Source organism: Ptychodera flava, chromosome 8, assembly GCF_041260155.1.
Source record: "Ptychodera flava strain L36383 chromosome 8, AS_Pfla_20210202, whole genome shotgun sequence".
Taxonomy (NCBI): domain Eukaryota; kingdom Metazoa; phylum Hemichordata; class Enteropneusta; family Ptychoderidae; genus Ptychodera; species Ptychodera flava.
Window position 1 is genome coordinate 5,579,608 of NC_091935.1, and position 24,968 is coordinate 5,604,575.

Here is a 24,968-nt window from a genome sequence, read left to right on the forward strand (position 1 = left end):
TGACTGGTTTTGGCTTGAAATGAGATAAATAAGTCTAGGTTTGATGCAAATAGCGATTTTTCTTGGCATAAGAAGGAATACTACCTAGGGGCTATGCAAAATCAGTCATTGCATAGGATTGCATACATGTAGAAATGTCAGAAAACATACTAGGAATATTGTCAATTTCATAAAACTATCACAATAATCCACTGTAAGGTGCTTTATTGAAGAATATAAGACAAATACCATGTTACTGTGCTTGATTTTCAAAGATAATCATAATTGTATATTTTTCTTTGAAAAATCAATGATGCAAAAGTGCTGACTCAGCATATTTTCACATTTTTTATTATATTGAATAAGGTGGCATCTTTGTTATTGGATGAGTAACTTCATACATGATGTTTATATCAAAATACTTGTAAGCACCCTTGTCTAATCCAACTGTAAGCACCCTAGTCTAATAAAGAACATGTATTTCAATCATTTAACATCCATAAATGTACAGATATTATGTTTTATATTTCTGGAATAATTTACGTAGCAGATGTTTTAGTAATGGGAACTTTATATCGCCTGTAAGTTTATTTGAGATTTTGAAATGTAAAAGGAAGTGGTTTTCTCAACTAAAAGTGTTGAGAACGGCTATTCCAAAGACGTGGGTTGAGGAGATGGAAAAAGTACAAAGAAAGATACATGTAAAAAGACAAGGAATAGACATGTTGATGAGATGTGATGATGGCAAATATAGAAATATATTACACTGCTCTTGTAAAGATTACTATTTTAACTTTGCCAAGGCAAAATCAGAAAAATCATATGCTTGTAGAATCTGGGAAAGATCTTGTGGAGAGACGTATATGTGGGAAAAGATATGGTGTTTTAAGCTGAAGGTGATGTATATAAAGAAAATTGCCCAGTTTAATTATTTTATGTTACATGATAAGTTACCGCATAGGTATAACTTATGGAAATGGAAAATAGAAGACCACTTTGAGTGTAAGACATGCCATAAGAAGGACGATTGTGAGCATTTCCTGTTTGAGTGCACTACTACAATCCGTTTCTGGCAAAAAGTCAATGAGATTATAAATATGGTGTGGAAAACGAACTTTAAAATACTGTGGAAACACGTGGTGTATGGTTATATGATAGATATTGATACGTTTAAAGAGATGAACATAGTTATAAATATTGCTACCTTTGTAGTATACAAGACAAAGATATTGAATGAAAAATGTATTGAACGTTTTCTGAAGGAAGAACTAATGTATCTAAAACTCACAAAGAAGAGTAAATACATAGAAGAAATGATAAAGTATTTATAATGGATTAGTTTTGTGAATAATACCGTTGCGTTGTATTTTTTTTTGTTCATTGCTGTTGTTGTTGGGGTTTTTTTCCCCTTGCTGACTTTTACAATTGAATTGTCTTGGGAAAGTTGTGTACAGTTAAAAAATAATTGAGAGATGAATAAAAGTGATTTTTTGTAAAAAATATAATATTAATATATTTAATATTATTAATATGTTTAATATTTCAAAAAATTGTTCCTATTTCTCTCATAGATTACCATGTATGTGAATCGACGTTTCGTTAAAATTCCAAAATCGAATTTTTGTACACATAATATGCACTTTTAACAATCCTATTCTAATCAAGTACAGTTATGTTAATTGTCCAACGTCTATATATGCACAAGTATAGCAAGTTTCTTATTGGAAAACATTATTCAGTTTTCTCATCGACTCCCATGTGTAGTGGATGAACATTTTCGGTGAAATTCCAAAATCAAATTTTTTGTATATATACGAGTTATAACCAACCATTCAAATCAAGTACATGTAAATTATCAAACATCTCTAAATTCATAAACATTGCCAGTTTCGTACTCTTAGACTACTGTGTATAGTGAATCAACATTATCAAGTAGATCAAAATATCAATTTTTGTACAGATATGCACTTTTTACCTGCCACTGCAAGGAAAGTACATTTACGTGACTCATCAAACATATGTACGTGTACAGTATAGATCGTTTTTATGGGAAAATGTCAATATTAGCCCAATAGACTCCCATGTATTATGATTTGAAATTTTGGAACGAATCACTATATCGGCCACATTTTGCCTTCTAATACTTGCGCAAAAAATGGTTACCCTAAACTTCCCAAAAGGCATGCATGATGCTTGTGCAAAAAAATTGCTACCCACCTGTAATTTCTGTCTAAGCTCTTTGAAGCAGATTTCAAAATCATAACATCGATGTTTATTACAACAAGGAATTGGGCGTGATTTTTTTCCAAATGAAGCAGTTTATAAACGGTAGTAGAGATCATGATTGTCCCTGTGAAAGTAACACCACATTTAATTTATGCAAACAAAAAGATTCAAACTCGATGAAACGAAATAGTATACTGACAGGCTCTTCTGGTGAAGATCCTATAGTGGAAAAAGTCTGTGCAAATGCCTTGTTCACATTTGCTCTGATAATTACCGCCTGTCTTATTCATTATTATAATTATATATTAGCACATGTACTCATTTCGCTCCATACTGAATATTTTCTTCAACATAGAAAAAACTAAGTTCAAACACCAATAGTTCATTAACTAAGAAACATTATCAAGCGAAAACTGTAACACTAACATGTCGTCGAAAAATTCTGGGCTTGATTCCGTCGTCTGCAACGAGAATAGTCACGGGCCCCATCAGCAGACTAGTAGCACCCATATCAGTCGTTCTAAACTATATGAGTCTTCAACATAAATGTGAACTTGTAAATATATGTTTGACGTTTTGCAGAGTATAAAATACAAAGATCAATTGGAGGATCACGCGATAAAGACAGATGTTATGGAGGCCTAAACATTCTAATAAATTTGGCGTCACTGAATCTATACTGTGTGCATGGTTTGAAAGTAACACGATTGGAACTAATTTGGGATAATTGGATCTTTATATTTTTCAAATTTCTCAAAAGTGTTAGGTGCCGTATGACTGAATGTTGCGATATTACAAATTATTCATAAGAACGAGTGTGTAACTTAAAAGGAAAAGCAGATGAGTTTACATTTGCAGATGAAATCGACGTTACTTCAACATCCAATTATCATAAAATAACAAATTAGTTCCAATCGTGTTAAGTAAACCAACTTACTTAAATGACATCGTCCCTATGCATTATGGGTCGGCATGGATCATAGGATGATAGAAGTTTTCAAAATGGTTAACATTCCCCGGATATTTAAAACAAAAACATTATCAATCAACAAGTTCGGTTACAGTTAGGAATAAGGCCCTGAAGGGGGTTCCAAATGTTTCTATATTTGGCTGTCCTATCCAGTTGAAAATATCAACTCATGAAATGTTCCAAAACATGACTCATTAAGGTTTTTTGACAAATCAGGGAATTTTTCCTTCATTTTGCTGCAGGTTAAGGTTTCCCAAAGTATGGGGGACATTTCATTCGTTATTGATACATATTTAGCTTTTTTGGGGAATCAAAAAGGACATGGAATTTAAGGGGTATTCTCCGTGAAATAGTGACTAATTGGGAAGCATATACTCATACACCTTTCTATGGGGGATTAGGTTGAGACATGTCCGATAGAACTAAATAGACGAGTCATTGGCGCTTCTTTAGGAACAGATACAAGCCGTGTTTAGCTCGAAGGACCATCTCCGACATCGGTTCTGCTGGTTTGCTGCCATCCACCGAAAATTCAAGTGGTGTAACAGCAGGGCGACCACAATCTTCAATTCGCTCATAGCAAAGTTCTGGCCGATACAATTCCTGTCAGAGAGAGAATATGCAACGCTTTTTGAAATTGAAGGAATTAAGATCGATGTTGACAACTAGGGAAGCAACAAATTTGAACTCTGGATGCAGTTATATCGAAGTAGACAACGTATAGTTAAATATGACCAGACTATCATTTGTCAAAAGTTACGCATGTTCGAGTCGCTTACCGGAAGATCGTCACAAAAAGGGAGGGAAAGTCATGTCTTCGGGCATGTTTTTCGTCTTGAAAAAATGCGTAGTCGGCAAGTAATTTCCGGCATGTGACAGAAATATGCTCTCTGGGCTAATATCAGCTCGTACAACAGAATAAATATCAGTTTTTCGTGCGGTGAGATTTGTCACTGATATCAACTCTGTCTTAAATGGTTTAAGGATTAGTTGAGGAGGGGAAGAAGGTAACACGGTAGAACGTACGACATTTTGCATCCAGGCCCAACAGCTAGATTTTATTTATAAGGGCGTTAAAAGACCATATTGTACTCCAATGATCAATATCAACCAATCAAATTCCAGGGGGTAAAGTAATGCGAGTCAAAATCTGGGGGTGAGGTCAAATCAAAGTTTTTGCAATTGATGCTTTCCCTTACGCTAGCACTTGTCAGGTCAAAACAACGACCCTAGATTGGGCTGTTGCATCCAAATATGTATCGAATATTAGCCATGACAGTTTTATATTCTTAAATGAACAGCTGTAATTTGTTTGTTTTATTTCATTTTTTCTGTTTTTTACTTTCTGTTGTCTTTGTAAAGATAACTCACATGTATGTAATACATACCTTGGTCCAGCAGAAAACGGAATGAAGGCATGTGGCGACCTTTTATTCACATTTTCCGGTAGAAATCTTGATGGATCGTAAACCTCCGGGTCATCCCAGACATGACTGCTGTGATGCAGGTTGTAGATATTGATGCGAATGGGCAGGCCTATATTTGAGCAATAGGAGGATAGAAAGTTTGTGTAATCTGTTCATCCTAAGGGTACCTCTCTCAGATCGTTTAAGGCAGTTTCGCATCGAAAATGAAAGACTTTTAACTTTTGCTCCAACTTTCCTGAAGCAAACTTTCAGCCACTTTATTTCAGAATCAAGAATGAAGAATCGGATGTCACTGTGCAATGTTGATATGAGAGAAACAAATTTCAAAATATTTACTGATATTTGAAATTCAAAATGGCCGCCATCCCTGTACTATCGCCATGAAGGGCAAACCAAACTCCCTATTTTCACAAAACTAAGCTGGTGAAAACTTAAAATCCTGCACAAATTTTTAAAATGAGTTTCCACAAGTGGTGTGCCAAAGGCATATTGTCAAACTTTGAGAATCTGAATAACCGTCTCCAAGGCGCATTCTACCTTAAACATGTACCACTGGGGAAAACCCTGGGCAGGGTCTGGAGGCCACTGGGAGATAGAGGGAGTACGCGCGTTTGGGAGTCCTGTCATCTGGTTGTAAATATGTCATGTGGTTGTTGGCTATGACACACCCATATTTGGTTATGTTTCGATGTCAAAGATCAGAGTTGAAAGTCTAGCATGGGTAATTCCTTGCATTCTTGATACCTTGTGCTAGCTCTGGTTGTCAAAGCACGTTTTCATTTGTGCCATTTCGAAGCAAGTGAGTACCAGTATAGTAGTCTGTTCGATTCTTGATCGTAGGCTTGTAACACAAGGATACGATTTCTCATATATCTCTGGTGTTAGCATGCAGGCGGTTTTAAAATTCAAGGGTCTTTAAAATTCAGAGGTCAGACGAAACCAGGTCTACATGACAGTTCGCCTCTGACTGTGTCTACATACATCAGTCATCATGATCGACCTCGACAGATTCAGCACTTTAGTGTTTGATCGTTATGGTCCAAAGCCGTACAAAGCTACTGTGCTTGCTTTTGTATTCATGGCACTGCTTCAGTAACAACGGTCGAAAATGCTCAAAGCATTATAAACCTGGTTGCATGGACACTCCGGCGCATCTCTCTTAGTGTGCTAAGGCTGTGACTTCTAAGTTTTCCCAGTGGTTTATCATCTTTCTATGCTATCGCCAACTAATTTAAGTTGTCTAATCAAATATTTTTGCAGAATCTGCATTTGGAGTATGCTAGTCACCATGTGTCACCTGGTTGCATGGACACTCTGGTGCATCTCTCTTACTGTGCTAAGGCTGTGACTTCTAAGTTTTCTCATTGGTTTTCATCTTTCTATGCTATCGCCAACTGATTTAAGTTGTCTAATCTAAACATTTTGCAGGAACTGCATTTTTAGTATGCTGAGTCACCATGTGTCACCTGGTTGCACGGACACTCTGGTGCATCTCTCTTACTGTGCTAAGGCTGTGACTTCTAAGTTTTCTCATTGGTTTTAATCTTTCTATGCTATCGCCAACTGATTTAAGTTGTCTCATCTAAATATTTTGCAGGAACTGCATTTTTAGTATGCTGAGTCACCATGTGTCACCTGGTTGCACGGACACTCTGGTGCATCTCTCTTACTGTGCTAAGGCTGTGACTTCTAAGTTTTCTCATTGGTTTTCATCTTTCTATGCTATCGCCAACTGATTTAAGTTGTCTAATCTAAATATTTTGCAGGAACTGCATTTTTAGTATGCTGAGTCACCATGTGTCACCTGGTTGCACGGACACTCTGGTGCATCTCTCTTACTGTGCTAAGGCTGTGACTTCTAAGTTTTCTCATTGGTTTTCATCTTTCTATGCTATCGCCAACTGATTTAAGTTGTCTAATCTAAATATTTTGCAGGAACTGCATTTTTAGTATGCTGAGTCACCATGTGTCACCTGGTTGCACGGACACTCTGGTGCATCTCTCTTACTGTGCTAAGGCTGTGACTTCTAAGTTTTCTCATTGGTTTTAATCTTTCTATGCTATCGCCAACTGATTTAAGTTGTCTAATCTAAATTTTTTTGCAGGAACTGCATTTTTAGTATGCTGAGTCACCATGTGTCACCTGGTTGCACGGACACTCTGGTGCATCTCTCTTACTGTGCTAAGGCTGTGACTTCTAAGTTTTCTCATTGGTTTTCATCTTTCTTGCTATCACTAATTGATTTAAGTTGTCTAATTAAATTATTTGCAGGAACTGCATTTTTAGTATGCTGAGTCACCATGTGTCACCTGGTTGCACGGACACTCTGGTGCATCTCTCTTACTGTGCTAAGGCTGTGACTTCTAAGTTTACTCATTTGTTTTCATCTTTCTATGCTATTGCCAACTGATTTAAGTTGTCTAATCTAAATTTTTTGCAGGAACTGCATTTTTAGTATGCTGAGTCACCATGTGTCACCTGGTTGCACGGACACTCTGGTGCATCTCTCTTACTGTGCTAAGGCTGTGACTTCTAAGTTTTCTCATTGGTTTTCCTCTTTCTATGCTATCGCCAACTAATTTAAGTTGTCTAATCAAATATTTTTGCAGAATCTGCATTTGGAGTATGCTAGTCACCATGTGTCACCTGGTTGCACGGACACTCTGGTGCATCTCTCTTACTGTGCTAAGGCTGTGACTTCTAAGTTTTCTCATTGGTTTTCATCTTTCTATGCTATCGCAAACTAATTTAAGTTGTCTAATCAAATATTTTTGCAGAATCTGCATTTGGAGTATGCTAGTCACCATGTGTCACCTGGTTGCACGGACACTCTGGTGCATCTCTCTTACTGTGCTAAGGCTGTGACTTCTAAGTTTTCTCATTGGTTTTCATCTTTCTATGCTATCACTAATTGATTTAAGTTGTCTAATTAAATTATTTGCAGGAACTGCATTTTGAGTATGCTGAGTCACCATGTGTCACCTGGTTGCACGGACACTCTGGTGCATCTCTCTTACTGTGCTAAGGCTGTGACTTCTAAGTTTTCTCATTGGTTTTCATCTTTCTATGCTATTGCCAACTGATTTAAGTTGTCTAATCTAAATTTTTTTGCAGGAACTGCATTTTTAGTATGCTGAGTCACCATGTGTCACCTGGTTGCACGGACACTCTGGTGCATCTCTCTTACTGTGCTAAGGCTGTGACTTCTAAGTTTACTCATTTTTTTAATCTTTCTATGCTATCGCCAACTGATTTAAGTTGTCTCATCTAAATATTTTGCAGGAACTGCATTTTTAGTATGCTGAGTCACCATGTGTCACCTGGTTGCACGGACACTCTGGTGCATCTCTCTTACTGTGCTAAGGCTGTGACTTCTAAGTTTTCTCATTGGTTTTCATCTTTCTATGCTATCGCCAACTGATTTAAGTTGTCTAATCTAAATATTTTGCAGGAACTGCATTTTTAGTATGCTGAGTCACCATGTGTCACCTGGTTGCACGGACACTCTGGTGCATCTCTCTTACTGTGCTAAGGCTGTGACTTCTAAGTTTTCTCATTGGTTTTCATCTTTCTATGCTATCGCCAACTGATTTAAGTTGTCTAATCTAAATATTTTGCAGGAACTGCATTTTTAGTATGCTGAGTCACCATGTGTCACCTGGTTGCACGGACACTCTGGTGCATCTCTCTTACTGTGCTAAGGCTGTGACTTCTAAGTTTTCTCATTGGTTTTAATCTTTCTATGCTATCGCCAACTGATTTAAGTTGTCTAATCTAAATTTTTTGCAGGAACTGCATTTTTAGTATGCTGAGTCACCATGTGTCACCTGGTTGCACGGACACTCTGGTGCATCTCTCTTACTGTGCTAAGGCTGTGACTTCTAAGTTTTCTCATTGGTTTTCATCTTTCTTTGCTATCACTAATTGATTTAAGTTGTCTAATTAAATTATTTGCAGGAACTGCATTTTTAGTATGCTGAGTCACCATGTGTCACCTGGTTGCACGGACACTCTGGTGCATCTCTCTTACTGTGCTAAGGCTGTGACTTCTAAGTTTACTCATTTGTTTTCATCTTTCTATGCTATTGCCAACTGATTTAAGTTGTCTAATCTAAATTTTTTGCAGGAACTGCATTTTTAGTATGCTGAGTCACCATGTGTCACCTGGTTGCACGGACACTCTGGTGCATCTCTCTTACTGTGCTAAGGCTGTGACTTCTAAGTTTTCTCATTGGTTTTCCTCTTTCTATGCTATCGCCAACTAATTTAAGTTGTCTAATCAAATATTTTTGCAGAATCTGCATTTGGAGTATGCTAGTCACCATGTGTCACCTGGTTGCACGGACACTCTGGTGCATCTCTCTTACTGTGCTAAGGCTGTGACTTCTAAGTTTTCTCATTGGTTTTCATCTTTCTATGCTATCACTAATTGATATAAGTTGTCTAATCTAAATTATTTGCAGGAACTGCATTTTGAGTATCCTTAGTCACCATGTGTCACCTGGTTGCACGGACACTCTGGTGCATCTCTCTTACTGTGCTAAGGCTGTGACTTCTAAGTTTTCTCATTGGTTTTCATCTTTCTATGCTATTGCCAACTGATTTAAGTTGTCTAATCTAAATTTTTATTTTTTGCAGGAACTGCATTTTTAGTATGCTGAGTCACCATGTGTCACCTGGTTGCACGGACACTCTGGTGCATCTCTCTTACTGTGCTAAGGCTGTGACTTCTAAGTTTTCTCATTGGTTTTCATCTTTCTATGCTATCGCCAACTGATTTAAGTTGTCTAATCTAAATATTTTGCAGGAACTGCATTTTTAGTATGCTGAGTCACCATGTGTCACCTGGTTGCACGGACACTCTGGTGCATCTCTCTTACTGTGCTAAGGCTGTGAATGCTATTTTTCTCATTGGTTTTGCTCTTTTTATACTATTACAAAGTGATTCAAAATCAAAATTTTATGCAGTCGTCTGCTTTAGGAGTATGCTGAGTCACAATGTGTCACCTGGTTGCACGGAGTCATGTGGTACATCTCTCTTTCCCTTATAAGGCTTTGTCATCTAAGTTTCTCCTATGTTTTGCTCTTTTCATGCTATTAAAAAGTGATTCAAGTTTTCAAATCAAATTTTATGCAGGAATCTGCTGTTAGATCATGCTGAGTCAGAATGTGTCACCTGGTTGCACAGAGACTTTGCAGTGGTATAAAACTTGCTAATTAAGGGGCGCTGCACCCAACACAGGGTATTTTGCACCAAAATCACTTTTTTGTAGACATTCATTTAATTTAATGAAATTGTTAACCCAAGATTAAAATATTATTATTTGGGTTCATCTTCAAGGCTGTCAAGCAGTCGTAGGTTGCTTGATAAAGAAGTGTTAATTTTTGCAAATGCTTGCAAATCACCCAATTTCCTGGCTTCACTATTCTTCCATTTCAAGATTTCCAAACAATTTAACTCCATACTGACTTGGTCAAACTTTCTTAAATTTTCACATTATTTTCTTTAAATGTTGTTAAACAAAACTTTTTTTGATTGGCAATAAAGTTCTTACATTTTGAATAAGAGGCATTTTAATTTGTATGAGGATCATGTACTGTAAAATATGTTCAGATGTAACCTGCCAAAAGAAGGAAATGACGACCATGTTAAAAGTGATATTTTATTCAAATCATATGTGTCACTGCCCATTTAGGGCAACTGTTGTCAGCTCCACTTATATATAACCATTGCAAGACTGATATCATTTTTATATGCAAAGTAAAACATAAACTGTGTCTTTTGAAGGTTTATGGCATGTCTGTTGAAAACAGAGAGTATTAAAAAAAGAATAATTTTTAATATGAAACGTCTGTGAACAGTGTTTATTCATTCTGATGTAATAATGGATTTCTGTTTGTTTTGACAGTATCTTTGAATGATATGACACTGCCTTAACAACAGATGGAAATTTGTTTGTTTCGGAAGAGGAATGTGAAAGAAACGTCAATGTAAGTAGGGTATTATGTTCATATGTTGCTTCTCACATTGGTGTACCATTTTGTAGTTACAACTTGAGCTGTATCCTGTGAATGGTTTTGGGATAATTGTGTAAGTTATTATATTACAACTCTCAAAAATTTAGAGGGCCTGTAATGCTTACTTTTGATATTATTTTCATTATTTATATTTGTCCACTGTAAGTTGTTATTTTACTACAAAAAGATTGCTAAAAAATCAATATTTAGCTTGTCAGCATAGCATTTGAAAGATACAAAAATGTATTAATAGTATATCTATATTTCTATTTTTCTCACTCAGGTTTGTTGTAGACTACATCACAATTGTGTTGTTGGAGGAGGCTGAAGTTTACCTTATGTCAAGGAAAAGAATGGTTATGCTTGAAGAAGCAAATAAACTCTAGTATTGCCACAGAAATCTAAAGATACTGTTCTGCAGGGATAACCTTATTGACATTTGTTCATATTGTTATGAAATATTTTAAAACTTAAATTTTAAGGCAATTATTGTCATATTTAACCAAAAATCATTCAAAAGTTCTGGTCAGACACATTAATATTGATTATACATGTCCCTTAGGATGGCAGCAATAAGATTTTGTAAAATCGTGCCAAGATATGCAACTTTGTATTTTGAGATTATTTTTGTCATTGTAGATCTATTTTTTTCTTCAAAACTCCTTGTCAGACTTTTTGATATTCAGTATACAGGTCCTTAGGATGACTTAAGTCAGATTTTTTATACAGTGAGAAAATGCAAAATTTTGTATTTTTGGAGCAATTTTTGTCAATTTCGGTCAAAAAGTGCTTTTGTCTCATTGGTGTTTATCTGATAGCTTTGCATTTTCTTATAAAAATCCCTGGAGACTACCTAAGCCAAATCATTTTTCAAACTGGGGGAACCAATGAAGCTTGAATGACCTATTCCAACCCGGAATACCTTGTAAATCAATTTTGAAGACACTGAAAATAATGTAGTTTTATTTGATGCCAATTTGTAGTGAAATATGATCTAGAAAAAAGTTGTGAGCTTATGTTTTATGTAGTGGATCAACTTTAGCAAATATTTCATGGAGGAAACCCCATACACTGATGAGGGATTTCAATCCACAAGAAGGCATATGGCAAGATGCACCATACCAATAAAACAGTTAACATTTCAAGCAAGGACCATCAAATTTTTATTGTTGATCTACAAAATTGAAAAGTGGCTGTTAAAACGGAATTCTGCCCATGAAAATTGAAAGTTCAAACTCTTTGCAAACACAATAGTATTTTGAGTGAATAAGTGGAAATAGGAATACCTCTTTTTGTTTGTCAGATAGGAGCAATACTGTGCCCTTGGTGGTATATTTTTAAATGACTTGCAGAAATTGATATTTATTACTGTTGTTATTATTGCTAACTGTTGTTTTGCCTGATTGAGGCACACACCTAGCTATCCTATGGATTCTCTTGAACATTATCACAGTACAGCTACATGAGATACCAGGCCGCTGCTAGTTGAAACGCCTATTTGTAGGGGTTTTAATGACTGCTAAGCTAGTACGAATTAGTAATGAGATATTGTGAGTTCAAGCCTCATAAAATGCATCAGCAAGACTGCATCAAAGTTGACCACTTTTACTGTACATGTTGTTCACAAATTAAAGGCCATCAAGAATATTTTTATGGGTCTTTTAGAGTAATTTAACATAAGGGCCTGGGGGGGGGGGTCAGAGGAATGTGAGGGTAGTCACTCAAAAAATTGAAAGCTACAAGGAGGTTGTTCAAAATTGGAAAGAAAGAAGGGGGTTGCTCAATTTTTGGTACAAAATGAATTGAAATACCTCTCAGATTGCACCATTTCATCAATTTCTCAAAATTCTTAATGCGACCCCCTGTCACTTCCTCTCCCCCTGGGGTGTTCTGACAGTTTTACTTAGTAAAAACAAATAGAAAACACCTAATATTGCACCAGACTGCATCATTGAACTCATTAATTTCTCAAAATTTCCGACATGGCAGAGGGGACACGCCTCTCACACTTTTCCCCTGTTGGGTGTTCTAACAGTTTTACACAAATTGATAACATCTCTCATATTGCACCAGACTGCATTATTGCACACATCAATCTCTCAAATTTTCAACACGAGAGGGTACAACTCCTCTGACACTGCCCCACCCCAGCCTCCTGACTGTTCTCCTGTACTTTCAAATTCTGCCCTGTCAGATATCTTAGTGGAAACCTTGTCATGATACCCATCCAAAATAAACAATACTGTATGGTAAACAATACTATATGGTTGGATAGTGGTTACAGCATGAGCTTTTGTATCTACATTTTATTGTGACTTTGAATTTTCTTTTGCCGGTCACATCTTTTTCAACTGTCATGAGGTAACCGATGATATTCCAGCAGGATATGAAAGGTCTGTACTATTGCTGTAGTTTTGTAAATGTTACAAATACATGTCTTGGTATTTAACTGGTCTAAGTGGGGGGGGGGAGGGGAGGGATCAGTCAAAATTTCTGTGTTAGAGACTCGGTTTACTCAAATGCATTTGGGTTGGCATGGGGTTTACTCGAAATTTCAGAATACTATGAAATTCCCCAGACTTCCCCCCCAAGGTCGTAAATAATTACAACTCCCTAAGTAAGATTTTTACCACAGGAAAACGTTAATTTTATTCACTCTTCATCCTTTGTTAACCTTAGAAAGTTTGATTATGTAAAATTGTGTTGTTACTTGTTGTAATCTTGAATTGTTGAAATGAATAAAATCTTGGAAAGTAAAACATGATCCTGTGTCACTGTTGTTCCTGTCTTGTTTCACCATCAGAGAAAAAAAAAGATTCTAATAAATTCACACCCAATTGCTCTACCAAAACAGAAAAATTATTGAAATTTTTCAGGCAAAACACACGCCGTCTCACCAGTAATACTTGTAAGTTCAATGCAACTCTGCATAACATGTTCGGACAAGAGAGGTGACCATAGAGGGCGAATGTCCTACTGGTACTCGTGTGACAGGCTTGCAACCACATGACATACTCCGAGTGCGCGCGTACTGGTCTACAGACTGGGCAGGGGCTTGAGGGTTTTCCCCAGTGGCCTCGCTTTGACTTCAAATTCACAGTGGCCACGGGAGGGCGCTAGATTTATGTTAAATTATGATACAGATGAGGGTGATCTGCGTACTTTACAGTCTTGTCCTCATTGAAAGGCAAAATGCGGTGACTGATTTAGGGACTGGTCGACTGCCGACGTCAAAAAATGGCTGATCTCCCCCCCCCCCCCCCCCCGCCTATTCCACACTTCGAAAACAGGGAAATTTCACAGTGCCAGCTTTAAAGTTTGAAGACAATATTATGAATAAGCTGTGCATGTATTCCACAGTTTCTATGCACAACCACATGTCCAGAACTGTTGTACGTAAATGGATGTCGATCATTAATATCAAAGAGACAAAAGCAGTAAATCAAAAACTTTGATGTGTGTTTAGACTTGCTAGCCATCTTATCACATGTCTGAGAAGCAATAGAGAGCTATTTCAATAAGTTGTAGCCAAATATGATGTGTGCAGTGTCTTACAGGACCTTTTCTTTTAGCATTGAAATCATGAAAGCACAGCTAATAATGATAAAAACTGCCTTTAACACGATTGGAACTGATTTGGGATAATTGGATTGTGAAGTAATGTCGATTTAATCTACAAATGTAATCTGATCTGCTTTTCTTTTTACATTACACACTTGTTTTTATGAGTAATTTTTAATATTGCAACATTCAGCTATATTGCACCTAACACTTTTGAGAAATTTGAAAAATATGAAAATCCAATTATCCCGAATTAGTTCCAATTGTGTTCTTTCGTTAACTATTATTTTAGTCATGAAAAAAGCACCATTTTAAAGAAAACCTGTGACACAAAAGGAAAATAGTTGCTTCAATGAGAACGAAAAATTTCTTGTCATTTTTTCCTTTCTAAAGTATGTCACTCATAGAGAAAACAGAAAAGTATCAGGAATTTGTTATGCTTTCATATGAACTGAAGATTTCATAATGATTAGTGCACTTTTCAGAACAGACTTGCAATTTTCAAACATCAAAATATCTCTGACATTATAGTTCTGATATATCAAAGTACCACACCCGAAGGGTACAGCGAAAATTATTAAACATCCACTTATCTCTGATATATATGTCTGATATATTAAAGGATTTAACAATTTTCAGAACTAGCATTTTCTGACCTTTTTCAAGGGTTCTTCCGTCCGGCAACTGTATTGGACGTGTTGTAATCCGACTAACAAGGGGTACTGCGGGGTTTAGTCGAAGACTTTCCTTAATGCACATGGTTAGGTATGTTAGGTTGGCAAGGTCATCCCTGACGAAACAAACATGAATACATTGTGAACAATATTCAGTTTATCAATACACTGGCATAAGAAAAGAATTTGCTTCGGGGACAGCTATTCCGACTAAATTTTTACAATACATTTGTGGTCTACTACCTGTACGGGCTTATTTGAAGCTGTGACAGTAAATACATTTTTCGCAGTCTTAAAGTTGTGAAAATCAAAACTTTAATTTCCCCATAGAGATAACATAATTTTGAATGTAAAATATAGGCAAATTTATGGTAATTTATTTCTACAGTGCCAAAACAACTCGGTGGCAACCAACTTTTATTCTTGATTATGAAAGAGAGTGTCGAAAATTTCCTTGAGATTGGGCAACACTTTACGTCTTTCAATTTTGAGGCACATACTACCTACTGTAGTCTTCATCAATAAATGTAGGATTTAAAAAAGAGCATTGCGGCAGGAAAAAAACTGTTAAAATTCTTGATGGTATTCCAGGACTGAGTAGGTTTACTAAATCGTTGTGCAATAACTATATTGTCGTAAATTATTAATTTACCATTCTAAATCCGTGCATCCTTTCCTGGAAAAAAGCTCATCAATTTCTTCCTGGCATATTCTCTGGTGTTCTGGGTTGCTGGCCAGGTTGTACAAACACCAAGCTATTCCACTGGCCGTGGTGTCATGCCCTTCAAACATAAACGTGTCCACTTCGTCTTTAATCTCTTGATCAGTCAGACCCTGGCCGTCCTCATCCTATGAATAAATTACACATGTGATCAAAGCAAGGTCGAAATACGTTTTCTCCCTTCTCATCCTGCCCATAATTTAGTATAAGCTATCGACGCAAAGCATTTCGTTCTCTTTCAGTCCCACAAGAAGTCAACTTGATTTGACATAAAGCTTCAAAATTTAGCTTGATTTCAATGTCGACATCCAAACTCAACTGGCGTCTCCGTTTTTAGCAATCGACTAGAAATCATATGTGGACCAATGTCCAGAATAATATGTTCAACTTTAAGCCATGACCTTCATATACATGTCGACGTGACCTGTCAAATTTTAAATATTAGTAAAATATCAGGAGTGTTAATATTACCTTGACAGAAAGTAGAATGTCTAGAAAATTGACGTGTTTTCTTCCCTCTACCTGCGTGGCCACTTGATTTTCATGGTGTAACGACTTTCTCTTTCTGATGACATCACTTGAATACGCATGCAGACTTTTCAGAGCCCGTCGTAACTGTCTACCGTCTGATGTGAGGTTGTAATAGATGAAGTCATTGTAGTGGAGTAAATTGTACATCCGTTTGATAACCAAGACTGACAGCTCACTCACTGATTTTATGTAAGGGTCCATCTCGCTAAAATGGATGCAATGTCATTCCAGTATAAACAGGGGCACCGAGAAGTTCCTGTGTTGAATGTGCGGATCGTAAAATTTCCTTTCGGTGACAGTTTAATAGAAATAAGGAAAGTAAAAAGGAAGGAGCATCTCCACAAGGCTAGCACGTTCGCAAGTCAAATATGCAGGTGCGAGCAGCGTTTGGATCGAAGTGTAAGGCCGAAGGCCGAACCTCGGAACTGGATGCTTTACACAAGAACAGAGGTCAGGCCTTCGGCCTCACTTCACGGGCCTTCGATCGACTATCCAAGCATGCACCTGTGAGGCAGTCCTGGCCTTATATAGGTCTCGTATTCTTTACTAAATGTTAACTGTAACGTTTGAATCCGACACTGTACCAAATAATGCATTGATACATGTCAGAGAGAAAAATGGGACTTTAAACTAATTTTCCATCACAATTTAATAACATTGGTTTGAACCTTTCGGTTCCTATTCGTCCTATTCGCCGTGTTAGCATTTACTGTGATCATTTACCTTTCGGTTTGACAGTGAACATCTAAACCGAATATGCATTTCATCAGTGAATCCAGGGTAACCAGACTGGCATGGTGTGTGATTTCCACTGAACCTCTCTCACAAAGATGAGACAGCTTGTCCTGCAACAGAAAGAAGAAAAGCAACTTTGCAAATTGTTGACATAATTCGTTTGAATGCAAGGATGGGCACAATCAAGTGAAGGAATACGGAAGCGCACACATCGCGTCGTTTGTAATGTTTCAACCTCAAATCGTACTCGGAACTGACACAACCTTAGACTTCAATGTCTAGCTGACAATGCATGTACAATTTACGCCGTGAGAAAACATCGTTATAACACCCGAAGTGATCATTCGGAGGGAAGAAACTTCCACGTCGTAATTTCGTGCCTACTTGGTGGAAAATGCATACTTTCTGGTATAAGACTATAGGGTATATTTATTTACTTTTCCTTTTTGTCTCGGAATATCCTTGAAGAGACAATAGCTGTTACCGTTTTTTAAATTTTGATTGCCATTAAAAACAAAACACGTGATCTTCTTTTTTTCTTCCTAAGAAGTGAGAGTCGTGCATTCTAAACGCATCAAAGTTTTTATTTACCTCTCTAAATGACGTGATTTTACATGTAATACAAACGACAGGCAATTACGTATCACAAATGAGTCTGGACTATGAAAAATATCATGTAAACAGTAAATGTAGTTTTTTCATTGGAAGTCGGCAGCTAGCGAAATTGGATGGCTGCAACAAAATTTTCGTCCACTGGGATTTACGAGAAATAAATTGAACCACAGACCCTCCGCCACTATGATTGAACCTGTTTTATCAGCGCTTGTCTTTCTAATGGTGCACCAAAGTGAATCAAATTTTGTTAATTTTGTTTTTTTAAATTGACGTTAGAGTTTGGATACCCCCTCTCGTCCCTTGAACCAGTTGGTTCTCGTTTTAAATTTGAAAACAGAACATATTTTCAGAAATTGTGTTTGTCAAGGGCATGGACATTGGTCAATCTCTTTTTCAAGATAGGCGTACCAGAGGAAGAGACCTTTTCTCGTACTCTGCCCTAGTAAGTCCCCTTGGTGACATTTTTGAAAAAATAATTTCAGACAAATGTCTTCCTCAGGTATCACGTAAGGCACGAAATTGGTAAAATTTGTTTAAATTTGCGGTTAATGGGGGTACCCCCTCTATTTCTTGCCCTAAAAATCAGTCTTGGTTGTGTTCTCGAAAAAAAGAACCTAATACCGCAATTGTCTTTCCAGACTGCACCACTTGAAGGGTTCAAAATGGGTTATTTTCTTCGAGGCCCTCAGAATGTGGTCTGGTTTCTGACTTTCTCTTTGAAATGAAGGCATATCTTCAGCAACTCTCTTTCTCAGATTGCTTCTTCGGCATCCCAAGTGGTCAATTGTATTAAAAAATAACTGCCATTGGACACTGGGAACACCCCCTTTCCCAAACGCGAAATGGACAAAGGCCCGCTTCTTTCTAAGCCCATAATGTACTCTTCGCCGCCTGAAAAAATGTACTAAAAAACTCTGTAGTGGTAAAGCAAATCCAACTCAAAGAAATTTAGGCTAAATTATAACCCGTGCCATGGATAGAATAATCTATCACCGACTTACCACTAAAACCTTGCAACACTCATTAAATATCTTCGCATACGGTTTAAGTATCTCGAAATGAAAGCCTGGTGTCAAGAGTTTACGGTTTCTCGCCCACTTTGCCCCTGTACTTAAGAGCAATCCATCTCCAAGCCACGGTCTTATAGTGCCATATAACAAATCATCTTTGGGTTCTGAAGGCGAAGCAAAAAGTGGAACAGGGTAAATGAACGCTTTACACTTAATTATGTGCATTTCCCATCAGCTATCATCCAGTCATCATCAGCTGTTTGCCGATGCTTTATCTCGTTTCCGACAATATAGTACCTGTGAGATTGACCATTACGGCTCAAACAGCTGAGCGAAACCAGGGGACCAAGGCTGGCATTTGTTTGCTTCCACCTGCTTTGTACACTGGACTTGTTTTTCGCCATCTTGGTGTTATTCGATTTAGAAATATTGACTTCAAATCTGAGTGCATCCTTAGATTTCATGAGAAGCTCGTTGCCCCTCAAAAATACCCAGATATACACGATGTTTGGGGCAAGGATATAAACATTTGTTTCACGTCGTTGACATTTTGTAAAACTTTAAGTTGATGCGATTTTCTTGATCCCTTTCTACGTCACTTTCTTATGAAACTACTCACCACTGAATTTTTACAACATTTCCTTTTCTCCTTAACAGTTCAGGGATTGAAAGAGGACAGCTCCCCACATCGGGCTGTATTGCTCAGAGCTAATGATATTGTAGTTCTGTGTTAACAGTCTCTTTGGGAATACGACTCAAGGAAAAGACGTGAGGCACTAATCTCGAAGTCAAACCCTCTGACCGCAAACAAATTAGCTTTTGTCTACGACATACATTGAATGATAGAATTAACATTTTACCTGCGGTTGACAAAATCGCTTTCAACGGCTCCGGGTGCCCACATTCAAAGTACGCATGGAACGGTCCGAGCCAGTAAGGATAACCATATTTGTACTTGTTCGTCCATTGTACTCGTTTGTCCAAGCCAGTTTTACCCGGATTCATCTATGTGAACATGTTAACAGTCACATGCATATATGGATATTAGAATCATATATATATATATAATATATATATATATATATATATATATATATATATATATATATATATATATATATATATATATATATGCAACCGATCGATTTTAAATGTAATGAAAAATAAAGACATAATATTGCATTAGCATGGTGCATGCATAGTGCAATATAAAACGTGCCACGTTACAATATGTCTTTGAGGCCTAATCCTGTTTCCCTGTACATAGGTTCCCATCTAGCCTATCGAAAACAATGTATGCTGGGGCAAAATGTTTAACCAAGCGGCTCAAGAGTCAACTGTGAGTACTATTTTTTTTTCTTTCAAAATAGTTCGAGCTTAACGGACAAATTTGACAAAAACTGGCGGGTTGAGAAGGATTCAATTTATTGCGAAGTTTGACAACAGGAAGGCAAATCATATCGCAGAGAGACGACCAGTGTGAAGCTTTTGTCACAGGGGAGATCATGCACTATCGACCGGAAAGTTTTTTTCAGGTGGCGAGCTTGAGCACGTCAAGAGAGGGATTTTTTCAAACTGGATAGGGATGTGAGTTACAAACAGCTTTCGCATTTTAAAGTTCTATCTTTGTTTGAAATACCTTAGAAAACGAGTTTTTTTTTTAAATATCTCAATTTTTCAAGATTGCAGTGCTGGTCGACCGCCTCTGAACTTGGTCGGATTCCATTTATCTTTTAGGTTATACCCTCTCTTTTTAGCTCACGTGTGTAAACACGTGGGCTAATGTCATAGCGATGTCTGTCTGTCTGTCCGTGTGTGTGTGTGTGTTAGTGTGTGTGTGTGTGTGTCTGTCTGTCTGTTTACACGATAACTCAAAAACGCCTGAACGGATTCAAGTCAGATTTGGTACACAGGCACCATATGCTACTTGCAAGAACTGATTAGATTTTGGTTAGTGTGGCTTGCATATTAATGAAGTTATGCAATATCGTTTTTTTCCGTACAATGGTTTCCCTATGGAGACGGTAATGACAGTGTAGACATATATCAAGAAATACTGCACAAAATTTCATGAAACTTTTCACAGATGACAATCTAAGAACATTATGATGATACTGTGAGTGTCATGTCAATTATCTTCTCATTTGCATATTTAATGAATTTTGTTATTAGTGAGATAACTCTGAAATTCCTGCACCAAACTTGATGATACTTGCAACAAATATTGATCTGATATATATCTAATTATACTTAGAAGCATTAGGAAGTGTCAAGTTAATAAATAGCTCATTTGCATATTTTATGAAGGTCTGTAATTAGTCATATAACTCCGATATAACTTCACCAAATGTGATGAAATCTGCTACAGATACTGATCCGACTGATATCTAACTGTAGTGTAAAGCATTTAGTAGTGTGAAATTAATTAAGGGTTCATTTGCATATTTAATGAACTTTGTAATTATGTATATAACTTTAAAATTACGGCACCCAAGTCAGTGAAATTAGGTACAGATATTGATTTGATAAATATCTAATTGTACTGAGAAGCATTTGGCAGTGTCAAGTTAACAAATAGGTCATTTGCATATTTTATGAAGTTTTGTAATTAGTGATATAACTCCAAAATAACTGCACCAAATGTGATGAAATCTGCTGCAGATACTGATAATTGTGGTGTAGAGCATTTAGTTGTGTGAGGTTAATTAAGGGTTCATTTGCATATTTAATGAACTTTGTAATTAGTGATATTACTCCAAAATTACAGCGTTAAATTTGATGAAACTTGCTACAGATGTTGATCTGATAAATATCCAATTGTACTGAGAAGCATTGAGCAGTGTCAAGTTAATAATTAGCTCATTTGCATATTTCATGAAGTCTTATAATTAGTCATATAACTCCGAAATAACTGCATCAAATGTGATGAAAACTGCTGCACATACTGATACGACAGATATCTAACTGTGTTGTAAAGCATTTAGTAGTGTAAAGTTAATTAAGGGTTCATTTGCATATTTAATAAACTTTGTAATTAGGTATATAACTCTGAAATTTCGGCACCAAAATTTTGTGAAACGTGCTACAGATATTGATTTGATAAATATTTAATTGTGCTATGAATCATTGAACAGTGTCAAGTTAATTTAGGGTTTATTTGCATATTTAATGAACTTTGTAATTAGTGACATTACTCTAAAATTACAGCATTAAATTAAATAAAACGTGCTACAAATGTTGATCTGATCGATATCTAATTGTCCCATAAAGCATTCAGCAGGGTTAAGTTAATTAACAGCTCATTTGCATATTAAATAAAGTTTTGTATTAGTGATTAAACTCTGCTGTGCGAAGTTGAAAAAAACCTGCTACATATAGTGATAACATATATCTCATTGTTCTGTGAAGCGTACTACTATTGATGAACCTGTTGTAAAACACGTGAGCATATTCAGTTCATATCTGGTTTCATAGGGTTGCCAAGTGTACAATCGAGAATTTGACCGCCGAAAACGAACAGTCCTGTATTTTTAGGGAGCCTTCAGTAATTACAGGGGGTGGGCCGATGGAATTTCGCGCAGACCTGTACCGTAAAATGTGACTTCCCCTATCTTCCTGTCTAAAATGTGACCCTCCCCTGTCCGACATTCTAAACCTTGACCACCCCCCTATCCCCCCCAAATCACTGCGGTATTCTTTCCAGGAATAACTGAAACAGTATCAGCTAATTTACATAACAATTGGTTCAATTTTTATGTTAGTTAGAGACAAATTACAGAGGGGAGGGCTGGTGTTTTTGGCGGGACAGTCGCAATTTATCACGCAAGAATTATTGAAGCTATACGGTATTTCATACGTATGAGGGAGGGTCACAATATTTTGTGCAACTATAAGAAGGCAAGATGTGTCTGATATAGTGCTACATCCAAAAATATCAAATCATAATACATGGAGTCTATCAGACAAATTATTGACAATTTCCCCCACAAAACATGCTTTATCTGTATATTATGTTTTGATAATGTATTTAAATGTACTTTGCTTGAATTGAGAAGTAAAATGTGCATTTGTGTACAAGAAATTGATTTTGGAATTTCATCTAAAATGTTGGTTTACTATACAGTGGTATAGTCTAAGACGAAACTATGAATAATTTTTTCCAATACAAAAATAGGTAAATCTGTGCATTTGTGTACACTTGATTATTGATATTAATGTTCTTGGTTAGACTAGGGTGGTTACAAGTCCATATTGTGCAAGAAGTGTGATTTTGTTTTTCACCGAAATCGATTCACTATATATGGAAGTCTTTATTCCAATACAAATTAGGTAAATCTGTGCATTTGTGTACACTTGATTATTGATATTAATGTTCTTGATTAGACTAGGGTGGTTATAAGTCCATGGTTGTGCAAGAAATTTGATTTTGGAATTTCACTGAATTGCTGATTCACTGTACATGGTTGTCTATGAGAGAACTATGCACAATTTTTTCCAATATAAAACTAACAATATCGATATCTTTGCATTTATGTACATTGATAATTGATATACACTTTTCAACCTGATCATATGTTTTTGTCTCTTGTCTTTTATCAGTTTTAACTATTCAAGGTGTTTAATGTAGGATACCACCGCATCTTCTTTGCTTGTGAAACTTGTAGATAATGTGTTGTTATTTAAAAGAATCGGCGTGTTTCGTCGGTGATTTCCCATACAGGAAATATCACACGGATAATCAAAGGTTTGGCCATAAAATCAGCTTCTGTCAAAAGTGACCTTCCCCCAAGATAGGTTTATAAAAAGTGACCCTCCCCCTTGAACAGTTTTCTAAAAAGTGACCCTCCCCAATTCCCCCGGCCCTGTAATTACTGAAGGCTCCCTTAGCCCCCACTACTGACAAACAAATACGAAGATCGGTGACCTACTTCCCTGTATTGTATCTTGACCACGAAAATACATGTTAATGCAAATGAATTGACCTCTCGAATAAAGTGCGAATGACCCGCTGCATATAGGAAGGTGTGATTATCTTCGACTCACCTAGCCCTGCGTACGATGCTGTGTGTTTTGCTACAGCTAATCGCCCCGCTCACGATTAGCTGTAGCGGAACACACAGCATCGAACGCAGGGCTACGACTCACCATGGATATTAGAGGTCCGTACCTCCCCCTCCCTGTTAAAACCCACGTTCCTTACTTTAAGTTACGTCAAATGCCTGGCATTGGGGTATATATATGAAGGCTTGCTCTGCATGGCAGGGCTGTGTGTTACCGGCGTTATACGCGTCTGTGGTGGGAGGCCGTATAACAACGGTAACACACAACCCTGCCATTCAGAGCTAATATGAAGGCCTACAAACTACACTGAAGCTTGTCTTTGTAGTTACCCTCTAAAGTGGTCCGTGGTCAATTTATAGTGATCGCCTTGTGTCAATCAACTTCATATCATTTTGTTTCAGACCACAACGAATACTAGCTCACCACTACACAGGTTTGACTTTTCTGAGAGCATGGATGTAAAAAATAGATCTATTTTTTACATCCATGCTGAGAGTGACGATAGAAGGTGAGCATGGAGGTTGCATGCCTAAGTTCCACCTGCCCCGCACCCGGGTAATGGCCACAGCCTGTGACGATGGTCATTGCCAACTATGAGGTAGCGTAACGGGCAGACGTTGCCGTTCGTTACACATAATTGCAACGCTGTTCAACGGTCAATTGGGTCTTACCAAATGCAGATGCCCGAACAACCAGTGCTTTGACTCGCCGGGAAAATTCGCAAGTGCCTTCTCTAGGCGCCGTCTCTTAGCAAGAGCTCCCAGTAAAACTGTGGCTATCTTACTCGCAATGGCGGCGATAATGACGACAAGTACTGTCTTCACCAACATCGTTACGGTGCTGGAAGGGGTGGCTGACCAAAAAATTAGGAATGTTTCAGCCAGTCAATTCTGTCTCGACGCAAGATGTGATACCCCCTTCGGCATGCGACTGGTACACTGACTGACCTTTCAGTGGCACAAGGTACAGTAAGGGGTCAACTATATCCCATTTACAGGATTTCCATTTACACTGCCCTGGCTGAAGGACCCCGGAGAAGTTTGCCCTACATATTTCTCCCATGTGACTGAATGTAAAACATGACAGAAAAATTAAAATCGTAGTCCATGGAATCTGCCAGTTGTTTTCCGGCTCTACTAAATCTTCATATTATGAAGGGTACAAGAGTACCTTTTTATAATATTTTTCATAGCTTTTGTTTTGGAAATCAAGTACAGCATGCTTCTTCTTCAAGTATACAAACATGGTAGAGCGGTAAAAATACCAGAAAAAAGTCCCATATGAGTATTTATTTAGTTGTCTTTTTATTCATGAAATCATTCATTAACTAATGGATATGCTACTGATACCTACTGACATTTGAATATTATTTATTTATTATTCTCGCTGCCAATCGGCTCCAAGTCATTGCAAGTGTATTCATAATGGAACATTCAGTT

At 37.2% G+C, this 24,968-nt stretch overlaps 1 protein-coding gene and 1 long non-coding RNA gene across 2 annotated transcripts; one reads left to right on the forward strand and one right to left on the reverse strand.

Annotated features, from left to right (window-relative positions):
• Window positions 1–204: 204 nt before the first annotated feature.
• On the reverse strand, window positions 205–24,496 carry LOC139138275 (cytochrome P450 4F12-like). The gene is made up of 9 exons (XM_070706583.1): window positions 24,201–24,496; window positions 19,329–19,473; window positions 18,460–18,632; window positions 16,832–16,953; window positions 16,049–16,313; window positions 15,509–15,705; window positions 14,839–14,972; window positions 4,564–4,711; window positions 205–3,778 (listed from the first exon to the last, which is right to left on the reverse strand). Exons 1-9 carry the CDS (start codon window positions 24,357–24,359, stop codon window positions 3,625–3,627), a joined length of 1,497 nt encoding a protein of 498 aa, XP_070562684.1. The 5' UTR covers window positions 24,360–24,496; the 3' UTR covers window positions 205–3,624.
• On the forward strand, window positions 5,317–11,748 carry LOC139138276 (uncharacterized). Its single transcript, XR_011553570.1, has 3 exons — window positions 5,317–5,401; window positions 10,513–10,594; window positions 10,905–11,748. It is a non-coding gene; the product is annotated as an uncharacterized lncRNA (long non-coding RNA).
• Window positions 24,497–24,968: the final 472 nt, after the last annotated feature.

Coding starts and splice junctions, on each gene's coding strand:
- LOC139138275 (XM_070706583.1), bottom strand. CDS start 24,359: ATGTTGGTGAAGACAGTACTTGTCGTCATTATCGCCGCCATTGCGAGT. Junction 14,973..15,508: donor GGATGCACGGATTTAGAATG/GTAAATTAATAA, acceptor TTGTTTCGTCAG/GGATGACCTTGCCAACCTAA. Junction 3,779..4,563: donor CCGTTTTCTGCTGGACCAAG/GTATGTATTACA, acceptor TCTCTCTGACAG/GAATTGTATCGGCCAGAACT.